The sequence below is a fragment of the Leucopleurus acutus genome (genome assembly GCF_964270905.1).
Source record: "Leucopleurus acutus genome assembly, chromosome: 1".
Taxonomy (NCBI): domain Eukaryota; kingdom Metazoa; phylum Chordata; class Mammalia; order Artiodactyla; family Delphinidae; genus Leucopleurus; species Leucopleurus acutus.
The window spans coordinates 195,313,130-195,328,634 of record NC_139142.1 but is presented as its reverse complement, the minus strand read 5'-3'; the positions used below and the strand labels follow the sequence as shown (position 1 = coordinate 195,328,634).

At 42.7% G+C, this 15,505-nt stretch overlaps 1 protein-coding gene across 1 annotated transcript in view; it reads right to left on the bottom strand.

Moving 5' to 3' along the window:
• MCM10 (minichromosome maintenance 10 replication initiation factor) overlaps window positions 1-3,952 on the bottom strand; it is a gene marked incomplete at both ends in the record, with an annotated part of 28,508 nt that extends 24,556 nt beyond the window's left edge. Inside the window, 4 exons of the mRNA XM_082837508.1 lie at window positions 588-725; window positions 870-974; window positions 1,781-2,122; window positions 3,892-3,952. Of these exons, the coding sequence (XP_082693634.1) occupies window positions 588-725; window positions 870-974; window positions 1,781-2,122; window positions 3,892-3,952 (646 nt within the window). The remainder of the gene's footprint in view (window positions 1-587; window positions 726-869; window positions 975-1,780; window positions 2,123-3,891) is intronic.
• Window positions 3,953-15,505: the final 11,553 nt, after the last annotated feature.

Here is a 15,505-nt window from a genome sequence, read left to right as displayed (position 1 = left end):
CTTAGATCTTCCAAAGAATCACTTTGGGCAAAAAGGCAGTACGACAAAACCAATACATAGAGCTTATAAATCCTTTTCATTTTATTTTGTGCGTATATATGTACGTGCTGAAATAGGATTTTGAGTACCATTCTATACTCCTGGCAAAGAAGCCTTTTCTAAAGAATGGACCTTCTGGTTTAAAACAACCTGGCTTCAAATAAAACTTGATCATTTTATAAGGGGATCAGTCTCACAGTCTGAAGATTAAATCTCTAGACTGCTAGCATAAGAACTCAACCCAGTGGTTATACTTGACTATAATTCAAGTCAACTATAGGACTATAAGAGCTAAAAAAATATTGAATCCACTAAGCGTTTAGTTAAATATCTATTCTCTACCTAAGGATTTTCTAAGCACTTTGAGATGTAGAGAAAGATTAGGAAGTATAGCATATGGTTTCCATTCCCAGGAAACTTACTTTTCTCAATGGGCAGGTAAGATACACCAAAACACACACACACATACACACATACATGACGTTGCCAAAATATATTGCAAACAGAACCCAAGCAGTGAGAAACCAGGGAGGCCTCAAGTACTACACCTGCAGGTGAAACTTTTGGTGTCCGAGCCACCCGCTTGGGTTTTGGTAGAGTAGGGACGTCAAGCTCTGCAGAAAAACGCGACGACTCCTGAATTCTCTGAACTTTCTTCTCCTTAAGAGGGGGACGTGGAGATTTATCTACTCGATTAAAAGTAAAAGAAATTAGTAAAGAAAATTTAGAAAGGGGCTCAAAAACCGTTTTACCAGGAGTTGGATGCAGAAGTAATGTTATAATTTCTTCGTAAGAGAAATGCATACTATCCTTAGAATTAGTCTGATTACCTGGGGTTTTATGCAGACGGGCTGGACTTGCAGGCTGTTTAATTGTAGTTAGTTTCAGCTGTTCTTGTAAGGACTTCATTTGCTCTTGCAACTTCCTTAATTCATCTAGGGAAGAAAAATATATTGATTTAAGAACCAGACCAGAGAAAATAGTATACATGATGAAAGTGCTGAAATGATTTTTGATGTCCACCCATCACCTCCACAACCTTGAGACCCACAATAGAATCACATACCGAAAACTCACAATTAACTTTTGCACTTCGAAGGAGTCCCCTCAGAGAAAGAAACATGATTATTTCCAGTAATCAAATCTCTAATACCAAAGCTGGTTATGAATTTGTACTACTGACAGATAATCACAGATACATGTCCATGGTTGACAGGTTCTTAAGAGTCAAGAAATGATTATATTTATTTCGTAAATCAAGTACCATAATTAATATAATAAATGCTGGCTCCTGTATTAGAAGAAACAGCCCATTGATTAGAGCAGAATTTTACTGTAATTTAAAAATACATAAGAAAGACGCCAGGAATAAGGAAATGGCAGTCCTCAATGTGAGTGTTCAGAAATGGTCTTCTGCTGAAGTAGAACGTGTAGCTGCTTTGTAGTCTTGTCCCTGGCTCCCTTTGCTAAATCCTGAAGTATTATTTTTCTGTAATGAGCGTGAGAAATGTTAGAGCCATTCTGCGAAGGATCAGTCACACCTGGCTGACCCTGACATAAGGGGGCCTCTGTACCCTCCGATGCTGGCTTTAAATGCTTGCTCCACTAACTCGTCCAATGTCCTTGGCAAAGTCCTTCATCTCTACCCCTGACGCGGCAGCTACTTTGAGGAAAGCTGTCAGATGGGCGGTCTGCATCAGGGCTACCGTAAAGGAATTGGAGAAAGCAAGTGGTAGGGCACCTTGCAATTCCTGATTCGTTTTCCCTTGACTGGGGGCAGGACCAGGGAGGACCCTGCTGTGCGTTGACTGCGATGTAGGAGCTTCTTCCTCATCTGCTAAGTCATCCATGTCTCCAAAGAGGGCATCCAAATTCTCCTTTTGGTCTTCAGCCTTTTCCACTTCACCCTCATCAGCCTCCTCTGTGTAAGATTCACCATCACCGTCAGCATCAAAGAGCTCATCGAATGCATCAGGTTCACCATCTTGCTGGGTCAAGGGCTGACTCTCTTCTGAATTACAGTCCAAGGCCGACTCATTCTCCTCCAGCAGTGCGGTCAGCAGAGACAAATCATCCTCCTCCCCTATGGGAAAAAGAAGAAAAAGCAAAGAAAGAAAGCCTACCTGTGAAAAACAGCCTTTGACAAGCAGAGTTAAAACATTCAACATTCATAAGGCAGTTAAAATGACTCGGCAGATTCACCATTTTGCCTGGTATAAGTATTGTTCTTGTTTCTACCTCTGCTCTCCCCAAGTGCTTCTTGGAGGGCACTGGGCTAAGAAAGCAGGAGCCAGTATCTGCTTAGTGACCACCGTGGGGCAGCCACTGGGCTAGATCTGTTTACCTGTGCTACTACAGCTAATCAGACACTTCCTGCAAACGAAATTCAACCCACAAGGGAATAACTGAAAAACACGCTAAGTATACATTTAGGTTCTAGATGGATATATTCCCTCCCTTTTTAATCGTCTGAGCAATTTTTAAAAACTATAGAAAGTTACAAAGCATTATATTAAATGTATTCATATCCTGTCACCCAGAATTAGCCATCATTAACATTTTATCATGTTTGCTTTTAGCTTTTACATTAAATGGCTGGGGAAAAAAAAAGTTTAAAAGGTTTATCACGTCAAATCTTGTCCCAACTCCTTACCACTGGCTGGCTCCAGGCCCCACTGCAATCACTGTCATAATTTTGCTATACCACTCGAGGCCATTCTTCATACTTTTAACATAAATATATAAGTATTCATTAACATAGTATTAGGTTGCTTTAAAAATATTTATATAGATTATTTCATACTGTACGTGTTACTCCTATCCTGGTTTCATTCAACATTGCATGTAAGATTCATCCAAATCAAAATATAGTTGTAGTTTATTTCTTTCAACTGCTGTATAGTATTCCACGGTAAGACTGTATCACGTTTTACTCACCCATTTTCCAATAAAGGCCATTTTCCAATAAACGGGCTAGTTCTAATTTTTTCCCACTACAAACGAGGCTGCAAGCATGTATCTACCTTCCTGTACATTTGTGAGAGTTTCTCCCTACTACCTCACCAACATCTGGTACATCATCTAAGATGTTCTGCTAATCTGATGAATGATTTTAAAAGGTAGCTTGCTGCTTTGATTGGCATTTCCAGGATTACTGGTGAGGTAGAGAACTGCTTATGTTTACTGGCCAGTTGGATTTCTTCTTTCTTGATTTATCTGTTTGTTTTGTTTGCTCATTTTTTCCCCTATTTGGGCATGATTCCTTTATAAAATCAGAGGCATTTAAAGCAAAAACATTAAGAATATGTGATGCACCCCCTCGCTCGAAAGACAGGGGCTGAAACCTAGAGAGGTTAAGGGTCTGTTCAGGATCACATGGTGAAAAGGTCAGCACAGGAGCCTGGGTTAGGATGGAGATCTCTAGATCAGTACACCAATATCCTTTCCACTGCTCTATGCTCCCTTACCAGAAGGAAATGAGCCAATAGCCAAACTCAAGGCCTAGAATCTGATGAAAGAGTCTAAAGCTTAAAGTCAGGGGTTGCCTAACGATTAGGCTGAATTGCTTAGTCAACAAAGACTCCAAGACTGCAGGGTGCAGCAAGAGAGAAGAGCCCATGAGACTCCCTAGGCGCCAGCTGAGATCACCACAGCCCCAAACGGAGCCAAGAGGCCCTCCTCTCTCTCCCGTTCCAAGCTACTGTAAAGAGCACACCCTGGAAGAGGCCTGTGCCCACACCACTGGGAGCCACAGGTGAAAAAGGTTGCCTAGTGGCTCCACACTCTGGGCCTTGAACCCATCTTTTCATGAGAACCAGGGCTGATCCCGTGATGCCTTCCATTCCAGTTTACCTCGGTCACCACCCCAAATCATCTGTCTTCTCCATGTTATACTGACCCCATCTTCCACCATCCTTGCTCCCAAACTCCTGGGATCTGCTCTCTGGACCCAAAAGAATCTACTACCAGCCCATTTCCTATATCTTCAGTTGCTCTTACAACAAAAATCTGGCTGCCCTGTGACCCTCTTGAGTGGAAGTTCTTTAATCATCCACACTGCAAATGCTGGAACAGTGTCCAGCACACACTAAGCATGCAATAGATATCTGGAGATCACCTCCAGGGTTCTGATGTCTTCTTTGCTTATCCCTGTTCACTCTGGAACCTCTTAACTTTTTTTTTTTTTTTTTTTTTTTGCAGTACGCGGGCCTCTCACTGTTGCAGCCTCTCCCGTTGCGGAGCACAGGCTCTGGACGCGCAGGCTCAGCGGCCATGGCTCACGGGCCCAGCCGCTCCGCGGCATGTGGGATCCTCCCGGACTGGGACACGAACCCGCGTCCCCCGCATTGGCAGGCGGACTCTCAACCACTGCGCCACCAGGGAAGCCCCCTCTTAACTTTCTTCAAGCCACAGTTCATGACAGAAGATTTTTTTCATCAAGATCCCCTCCTGGTTGCTGTCACCGACTGATTTCCCTTTGGATGCCTCCCTCTTCCCCTCCATCTCTACTGCTGTCACCATTCTCAGTCACTACAACCTGCACAAGGATGATCTAGGCAATGCCTTCGTCTCTCGGTTTCCTGACCTCACCTTCAATGGTCCTGTCCTCCCCTCATCTTAGCCACTTACTCCCAAGGTCATTCCGTGTCATCACAGCAAAGGTACAGCCTACCTCTGAGATCCTGACTTCAAGTATCCCACTCCGATCCCCACATCCTATCCTTCTGCCAACTCACTCTAGTGCTCCCATCGCCATCTCCTGCACTTTATTAAGATGTTCAAATCAAAACTACACTGTGCTATCAACTCACACTGGTCAGAATGGCCATCATCAAAAAATCTACAAACAATAAATGCTGGAGAGGGTGTGGAGAAAAGGGAACCCTCTTGCACTGTTGGTGGGAATGTAAATTGATACAGCCACTATGGAGAACAGTATGGAGGTTCCTTAAAAAACTAAAAAGAGAACTACCATACGACCTAGCAATCCCACCTCTGGGCATATACCCTGAGAAAACCATAATTCAAAAAGAGTCATGTACCACAATGTTCATTGCAGCTCTATTTACAATAGCCAGGACATGGAAACAACCTAAATGTCCATTAACAGAGGAATGGATAAAGAAGATGTGGTACATATATATATTCAATACAATGGAATATTACTCAGCAATAAAAAAGAACAAAATAATGCCATTTGCAGCAACGTGGATGGATTGTCATACTGAGTGAAGTAAATCAGACACAGAAAGACAAATATCATATGATATCACTTATATGTGGAATCTAAAAAACAAGGGTACAAATGAACTTATTTACAAAACAGAAGTAGAGTCACAGATGGAAAAAACAAACTTACGGTTGCCAGGGATAATGGGGGTGGGTGGAGGGATAAATTGGGAGATTGGGACTGACATATACACATTGCTATATATAAAATAGATAACTAATAAGAACTTGCTGTATAGTACAGGGAACTCTACTCAATATTCTGTAATGGCCTATATGGGAAAAGAATCTTAAGAAAAAAAAAATAAAAAGAGTGAATATATGTATAGCTGATTCACTTTGCAGTACACCTGAAACTAAACAACATTATAAATCAACTATTCTCCAATAAAAGTTAAAAAAAAAAAAAAAAAGATGTCCAAATCCATCGACCCTCCTACAGTGTTTTTACCACCCTCATACCCCATCTCCTCACTTTGGATCCATGTTCTATCATTACAATCACTGCCTTCTAAAGCTTCTTAACTCCCCTGCTTGTCTCTCTTGCCCTCATGGTTCTTAACCCTGATGAAATCCGAGGCCACCACGTCCCTGCCTGCACTCCACCTGGTGAACTTTCCTGAACAAAGACCCACCACCATGACTGGTTTAACTTTAAATATACACCGCCAATAACAAACGGGCAGTCAATACTGCTTAAAAATCCTCACACTTCCCCGATACACTTGCTTTCCTGTTCTCTAACTCCTTCACACGTTTCTCCTTAAACCTCTGATGCCCTCTCCTCCCACTTTAATCTTGGCTGACTGATCTTGTTTCGTATTTTATAGGAAAAAACATAGAAGCAATCAGACTTCATCATCTTTCACTACCAAACCTGAACCTGTATTCTCTGCTTTTCCTCCAGCGACGACAGATGAAGTGTCGAGTCCTATTTCTGGCCCATTCCTCCATTTAGACACTGGTTCCCACTTTCAGCTTCTCCAGGACTTCGGGTGACAATCACCAGCTCTCTCCCACATCACCGGTTCTTCCCTGTCTCCTGGCGCATTCCTCTCAGCATCCAAGCTCGTTCCAGCGCCTCCCATCTTACCAACTACCTGATATTTCCCTACTTGTTTTTTTATTATCTTGCTCTCTCTACTAGCAAGTAAACATGGATGTTGTTCAACAGCACCCAGCACCAGGAAACTTTTTGATTTCGTCTGTACTGGACCAAATTGTGAAGCCATGCCAGCCAAATGAGACTTTTTTTAGATACAGTGATTTCTGAGAGAACATGGACCCATTCACCACTTCTTCTCATGACCACCTCACATCAAAAAGTTACACTTTGTATTACATCAATGGCTCTATAGGTAATTTGGTGATTTTAAGAAATAGGAAACTATCATTATACCAATGGTACAATGAATCTCACATATTATCACAGTGCGATGAATTTCAACGTTTGGTTTTAATTTTTTTAAAAGGCAAAGTGTAACAAACTTGGGCTTTAAAATTACCAGCCAGAGTACACCTGAAACTAACACAACACTGTACATCAACTATACCCCAATAAAAATTTTGAAAAATAATAAACAAAATTACATAACCAGAAAAATAATGCATTTTACTTGTTAGGGTCTCTTCACAGCCAGCACAATCATTTTTGTGCTGCTCTCAGGCTAAGCTCTGCTAATTAGAGCAACATCACTTTGCTAGGTAAATATTTTGCACACATCCCTGCAAGATGAACAAAATTTAAAAGCACTATAAGAATTTAAGTCAGAGCTAGACTGAAACCATTTCAACAGATTTCAATATCAAATGTGAACTCCGACGTGGGCTGCCTGGGTTCAAATCCCTGCCTCTGACAGTTTCACTTGTGACAAGTCACTCAGACATCTGTCTTCCTGTCTATAAAATAGTTGCTGTGAGGGTAAGATCAGTTAATACAGTCATCTCTGGTATTCACAGGGCATGTGTTCCAGGATCCCGCATGGATACCAAAATCCATAGATGCTCAAGTCCCTTATATAAAATAGCGTAGTATTTGCATATAAGCTATGCACATCCTCCCATACACTTTAAATCACCTCTAGGTGATTTATAATACCTAATACAATGAAAATGCTATGTAAATACTTGCCGGCTCTCAGCAAATTCAAGTTTTGTTTTTTGGAACTTTCTGGATGTTTTTTCTCGAATGTTTTCTATGTGCAGTTGGTTGAATCCACAGATATGGAAGGCCAACTGTATACGTAAGATCTTCCAGCAGTGCTTGGCATATTGTAAGTACATGTCAACTACCGTTATTATGAAAGACAATCAGTGCTGTCAGGAACAGAAATCTCACCTGATTAAAACAAATAACATTCACTGACTGAAGTGAGATTTCTTTCGAAACACTCAGACAGTGCTTGAGGGGAGGGCAGCGATTTTCACTATTTTATAAGTGGAATAAGTAACAACAAGCCCATGAACACAAGAGTGATTTTCCATGAAACAAAGAGGAACTGAGAAAACAGCTAGGACTCACCATCCATGCTGTCAAGAGAACAGTGGAGATGGAGAGCTGTGCGGCAGGATCAGGTGCCCAGGAGACGGCAGGAGATGCAGGACCTTGGCTGTGTGAAATGAACATAAGAAAAGACACCCTTGAGCCTTCTCTCTCACATCGCACGCGTATCCAGCAAACCCAGAAGCCTACAAATTGTAGGGGCTCGAGCTCAGAATTCATCCAGACTCTGGCTATTTCTCACCCCACCGCCAACACCATCTGCCTCCTAGTATGGAAGCAGTTCCTTTTCTTGTCTCCAAGCTATGGTTACAGAAACTCGGTTGAGGTATAGTTTGTTTGATATTAGGTTACACAGATGAGACAAATTGTGAACAGGTATTATGAAGGCTGGTCTAAATAGTAGGGCCATTATGTTTTATTTCTTGTAACACATCTGAGGTCTACATTGTCCATAAGAGTCTATTGTGTGGTTCTACTTAGTTGCAGCCTTAGTCACATCAAGATTTCGATTCAGTACTAGTTAGCAAAGCTCAGAGGAATTAGTTGGCATAGTTAATTAGGATAAAGTCATATAATTCTGTGCACTTTCCTTTTTTCATTTAAAATGGTTTTTAGAACTGCAAGAAGAAAATATAAATTTTTCTAGGCTACTGCTTAACTTACATGGGCCCTATAATATATATGACCTTGCTAAGTCCGATGTCAAATATTAATTATGGTGCTTTCTTTTCATTTATTCAACAAACATTTCTATGGACCCATCATGCAGGTTCTATGGACCCTGCACTGTGTTGTCTACTGGGGAATCTGCGGGACTGTAAGCTTCCTGAGAGCTAGGTAGGAGCAAACTGTTCTTGTTTATTTGTATAACCAACCCTGTTTTCCCCCGAACAAACCCACGCACCCTTCCTCACCCTCACACCTAGGACCATCCGACAAGTGCTAGGGGTTCTATCTCCAGTATATTGCTCAAATCTTTTACTTCTCCCCAATTTCACTGCCAAAGAGCCTAGTCCAAGCCACCATCAATCTTTTGCCTGGACTACCGTGTTAGCTTCCTGTATTGGTCTCCCTGTCTCTGTAATTTATCCTCTGTACAAAAGCTACAGTAATCTTTTCTTTCCTTAGTAGTCTTTTAGGAACGTTAAGTCAGATGGCAGCATTCCCTTGATAAAATTTCTTTAATGGTTTTTCCATTGCCCTTAGAACAAAATTTACAAAAGTTCCTGCGAGGCAATGGCTACTCTCTCTCCCGCCTACTTCCACTTCCTCAGTTTCTTCTGAAACCACTCCGCCCCCCCTCCCCCCCACGGAGGATGCTCCAGCCAGACTAGCCTGCTTTCAACTTCTTGAACACACAAGTGCTTTGGGGCCTCAGGTTCTTAGAAAAGCTCTCCCCTAGTTCCTTCTCATCCCTCAGTCTCTGCTTAACTCTCCATTTTTCTAAGCCTTTCCAGACCACCCTATCTGACCAGGCCCCTGGAACCCTCTCACCTCCTCCTTTTCACGACTTTATTGCACATTCCACTATGGTGTACCTGTCTGTTACCTGTTAGCCACTTTAAAGTGTAAACTTCACGAAGGCTGAAGTGATGGGTGACACATTCAGTAACTATTAGCAAATCATCAATTTGAACAAATGAATGAATGAATAAGACACAGTACAGACGGCACCCGTTTAGCAAGCGTCTTAAAAGGTTACCTTTAAAAAGAAGAAACTGGACCCTTAAATAGCCTGGACGGCCGAACACCTGGCACCTCTCGGTGCATTTCGGAACTGCCCGCTATCCCCCAGCCCCGGAACCTCCGCCGCTCAGCACTCAGCGCCCACCCCCGCGCCCGGCCCCGCGCTCGGCCCAGGTCGCCCCCGCGCTCGCCCAATTCCAGTCTCGCCCACCTGAACGCCCCCGGACTCCGCGCCTCCCGCCCTCGGAGCTCGCTAAACTCTCCCACAGACGCGCGCGGGCAGTCCCTCACCCTGCCCCTCAACAGTCGCAGACCCGCACCTTAACCGGCTCCGAACTCCTTCCCTTTCTACAGCCAGACCGCCAAAATTCCAACTCGACTCCGCCCCCACGCCTCTGACGTCAGACGCACGCCGGCTCGGGGCTGCACTGATTGGCTACTTCAGAGGTCTTGGCGGAAACGACCGTGGGGGGGGCGGGAAGAAGGTGACCCTTGCGTAGAGCAATCTGATTGGCTCACGTGACCGGCGCCCTCTTTGTTGGGGGCAAGGGAATTTCCGGTCGGTGCAGCCCTGGCTTCCTCCGGTAGGTGTTCTAGCGTCCCCACAGGCGCCGGGAAGTAGAACTGTCCCTGTACGGTATGTTCATAGGAGGTCAGAAGTTAGTTCCTGACACTTTCCGGCACTGACCGTGTCATCCAGTTCTGAGCCTCGTTTTCTCTTACGCTTGACGCAGAGAAGCCTGCACACTGAGGGTCAAACCGCGGAACCCACTGCAGACCTTCCCCCTGCCCTCACAGATTGCCTCTGGCTGGGTTGACTGTATAGAGGTCTGAACAGGCTTGTTGATAATTTCGCTCGGTTGGTTATTTTACAACCTCGTTTTCAGTTGAGATAATGGGACTGAAAAACAAACCAAAAATCTGGTCCACTTTTACCTCTCTCTGACCGTCGTCACCGTCTGTAAAATGAGAAGGAAAGACTAGATGAGATTCTTAGACCCAGTAGAAACCACTGTTTGCGGAGGAGTTCGTGGTCCGTGGACTTTAATTGCGTCAGAGTTGGGAATAACTGTTTTCTGCTTCTTCCCACCAAAATGTCAGCATCGGGAGACCAGGGGACCGTGTCTTTTTCATCTTCCTAGCTCTTCCTCTGTCTTTTCTCTTGCTGTTGGTGCCTGGCACACAATAAATGTTTACAGAGAGAAAAAGTAGAATAGAGTATTTGCTCCTGAACAAGGCACTTAGCTTTGGCGGGGGCGGGGCGGGGGGTCAATTTCTTCATCCGTAAAGTGCTGATAATAGCGATAACTAGAGGGTTTCAGGAAGGATCAAATGAGAATTTCCAGTACCTTTTCACACACTGGTTATCAGCCATAATCTTAGTGCCTCAGGTGTACATGTTTGGACAAAGACAAGGTCCATATTGTAGGCATTTCGTCTAGTTTGGGAGATGTGATCTATGCATAAAAGACAAATAACATAAGGTGACTACCAGGGAGCACCAGTCTTGCTGATGAGGAGGTAAAAGATAGGGGGAAAGATGAGGTGGAAACATTTTAAAATGTAGGTAAAACAAATAGGGTGGCACATGATGAATATTCTGTAAGCGGTAAAGAGACCCCGTTTGAGCAGGTGGGGGAGGAAGGTAGATGGATAGAGAAAGGTGTGGCTAAGTGCCCAGACTATGCAGTTGAGACTGCATGATTTTTAATTGCCACATGCTAACTGTGCAACCTCGGCTAAGTTACTTAACCTCTCTGAGCCTCAACTTACTCATGTGCAAAACAAGGACAGTCATAGTTATTTCATAGGGTATTGTGAGGATTCATGAGAAAAACTTGAAAATATGCAGAGTGTGCCCAGCACATGTAAGCATTAAAAGTGTAATAACTTTTATTCTTACTACTTTATAAGGCAATGCTTAGGACGATTAAGCTAACAAAGATAGGTGCTCGGGAGAATTCCCTGGCGGCCCAGTGGTTAGGACTTGGTGCTTTCTCTGCCGTAGCCCCAGGTTCAATCCTTGGTCAGGGAACTAAGATCCTGCAAGCTGCACAGTGCGGCCAAAAAGAAAAAAAAATTCAAAAGATAGGTGCTCAGGAACTGGATACACCAGAAATTGAAGACAGAGAAGCTTGATAGATCGTGATAGTCCCAGACTGTGAGAGCTGAAGGGAAGGGACGAATTGGAAGCACTTTACGAGGGAAACTTATCTGCTTTGGTAACTGACCAGAGGAAAGTTACCTTTGGCAGGAAAAGGAGAGGACGATGGCCAGGTTGGCAACAGCTGAGAGACGGCTGACTTACAGAGGAGGAGCTTGCTTTGGACAGGGTAGAGATGTGAGTTCAGCCTGAGGCGATGGTGGGGAGATTTCAGCGCTACCTTTAGATATGTGACCCAAGCCAAGGGGACATATCAGGGCTGCAGGTGTAGGCTTAGTGAGTGCAGTTGAGTTCTCTAAAGTAGAGATTGTAGAAGCAGAATATCTTTGAGTATGTTTCCAGGGTTAATGCACCAGACGATTAAATCGATGCTTCCACCTTTCGGCCCAGCAGGAAACAATGCTATTCAAAATCAGAAAATCAGGGCTTCCCTGGTGGCGCAGTGGTTGAGAGTCCGCCTGCCGATGCAGGGGATACGGGTTCGTGCCCCGGTCCGGGAAGATCCCACATGCCGCGGAGCGGCTGGGCCCGTGAGCCATGGCCGCTGAGCCTGCGCGTCCGGAGCCTGTGCTCCGCAACGGGAGAGGCCACAACAGTGAGAGGCCCGCGTACCGCCAAAAAAAAAAAAAAAAAAAATCAGAAAATCAGATCTTCTGTTGGAATTAACAGCCAGTTTCCAAAGCACCCACACCACCTCCCTGTAGACATCTGTTTACATCTGCCTTCACATCTCATGCTTTATGGCACAGAATTCTCTAGAGTCTTATCCCAAACTTGAATTTGCCCAACTAACTGAACAAAAACGCTTTACTGAGAAAACTGTCATCCTTCCTCAGAGGCAGTTCTCTACTTGAAGATGAATGGCCCTCCTGAGAAAGGAAAACCCAGCCTCCTTAATTTTCCTAACAGAATATTGTCTTTGTTGCCCAAATAAATGTCTATTGCGTTTCAAACAATCTAGAGGTTACTTCAAGCAACAGGGTATGTTCCTCCATCTCAACTGATGCTTTGCAAAGAGAAGCCAATAAAAAAAACTCTAGCCTTGCTGGTTTTAATTAATTCATGAGAATGCTCAACACATTTCTTCCTTGGTTTTGCTGAGTTAATAACTACAATACATACTCTATGCATGCAGAATAAATTCTAAAGGACAAAATTGCTACATAAACCTATCAGCTTACTGAGAGTTCCTAAGCCAATATTTTTTTGTATTATATTTCATATCTTTGCAATTACTTACCTAGAAAAAAGAACACTTGGGATACTCAGTGATGACCAGTATCTTCACAAAGAGAACATAATGTTATTTCAATTTTATTGTTATTGTTATTTCAATATTCAATTTTTATTGTTATTGTTATTTCAATATTCAATTTTTAAAATGACGAACTCTGTAAGTCAAAGGATACCAAAGAAGATGGTAAAATTACTTCTACTTTTTGCTTTCATAGCAAAGCAGTTTTGGTACCTTTCCATTCACTAAAACATTTGAATATTGGTCCATATACTTGATTCCTATTACACTTCAAAGCTGCAACTAGCTGTTCTATCAGCCTTCTTCCATTGAATTAATGATTGCATAATAAATCTGATATTTCATTAAAAGCAATTCCAACTTAGCCCTTTCATTATGGGTCAAATGAAATTGTTGGTCAATTTTCACCATAATCTTGATTTTATGATTTAATGTGAACAATTTTATATGTGTTCATATTAAATAATCTTATATACAGTTAAAAGATTTTTTTTTCATTTTTAAAGAAAATAATAGACTTTATTTTTTTAGAGCAATTTTAGGATTACAGAAAAATTGTGTGGAAAGAACAGAGTTCCCATATAGCCCCTTCCACACACACAATTTTTTTTAGTAGATCTTTATTGGAGTATAATTGCTTCACAGTACTGTGTTAGTTTCTGTTGTACAACAAAGTGAATCAGCCATATGCATACATATATCCCCATATCTCCTCCCTCCCTCCCTATCCCACCCCTCTAGGTGGACACAAAGCACCGAGCTGATCTCCCTGTGCTATGCAGCTGCTTCCCACTAGCTATCTGTTTTACATTCTGTAGTGTATATATGTCCATGCCACTCTCTCACTTCGTCCCAGCTTCCCCCTCCCCGTGTCCTCAAGTTCATTCTCTACATCTGCGTCTTTATTCCTGTCCTGCCCCTAGGTTCATCAGTACCTTTTTTTTTTTTGAGATTCCATATATATGTGTTAGCATATGATATTTGTTTTTCTCTTTCTGACTTACTTCACTCTGTATGACAGACTCTAGGTCCATCCACCTCACTACAGATAACTCAGTTTCGTTTCTTTTTATGGCTGAGTAATATTCCATTGTATATATACACCACATCTTCTTTATCCATTCACCTGTCGATGGACATTTAGGTTGGTTCCATGTCCTGGCTATTGTAAATAGTGCTGCAGTGGACATTGTGGTACGTCCTCTTTTTTAAATTTTATTTATTTTTTGGCTCCGTTGGGTCTTCGTTGCTGTGTGCTGGCTTTCTCTAGTTTCAGCAAGCGGGGGCTTCTCTTGTTGCAGAGCACAGGCTCTAGGAGCACGGGCTTCAGTAGTTGTGGCTTGCAGGCTCTAGAGCACAGGCTCAGTAGTTGCGATGCATGGGCTTAGTTGCTCGGCGGCATGTGGGATCTTCCCAGACCAGGGCTCAATCCCATGTCCCCTGCATTGGCAGGCAGATTCTTAACCACTGTGCCACCAGGGAAGTTGCACATGTCTCTTTATGAATTATGGTTTTCTCAGGGTATATGCCCAGTAGTGGGATTGCTGGGTCATATGGTAGTTCTGTTTTTAGTTTTTTAAGGAACCTTCATACTGTTCTCCATAGTGGCTGTACCAATTTACATTCCCACCAACAGTGTAGGAGGGTTCCCTTTTTCACCACACATTTTCCAGCATTTTTGTTTCTAGATTTTTTGGTAATGGCCATTCTGACTGGTGTGGGGTGATACCTCATTGTAGTTTTGATTTGCATTTCTCTAATAATTAGTGATGTTGAGCATCTTTTCATGTGCCCCTTGGCCATCTGTATGTTTTCTTTGGCACACACACAATTTTATTATTAACATCTTGCATTAGTATGGGACTTTCTGTTACAATTGATGAGCCAATATTGATACATTATTAACTAAAGCCTATAGTTTACATTAGGGTTCACTCTTTGTTACACATTCAATAGGTTTTGACAGAGGTATCCACCATTACAGTATTATGCAGAATAGTTTCACTGCCCTAAAAATCTTCTGTGCTCTTAACCCCTCATCCCTACACCAAACCTCTGGCAACCACTGACCTTCTTTACTGTCTCCGTAGTTTTGCTTTTTCCAGAGCATTATACAGTTCAAGTCATACAGTGTGTAGTCTTTTCGGATTGGTTTCTTTCACTTAGCAATATGCATTTAAGGTCTCTGCATGTGTTTTTTTTGTGTGGTTTGATAGCTTATTTCTTTTTAGCACTGAATAATATTCCATCACATGGATGTACACCACAGTTTGATTATCCATTTATCTGTTGAAGGACATCTTGGTTGCTTCCCAGTTTTGGCAGTTATGAGTAAAGCTATTATGAACATTCATGTGCAGGTTTTGTATGGATGTAAGTTTTCAATACATTTGGGTAAATTCCAAGGATTGTGTGCTTAGTTTTGCAACAAATTGCCAATCTGTCTTCCAAAGTACCATTCTGCATTTCCATCAGCAGTGAATGAGAATTCCTGTTGTTCCACATCCTCCGGAGCACTTGGTGGTGTTATTGTTTTGAATTGCAGCCATTCTAATAAGTGTGAGATGGTATCGTTGAAATTTGCAATCCCCTAAAGACATACGCGGTTTAGCATCTTTTCATATGTTTA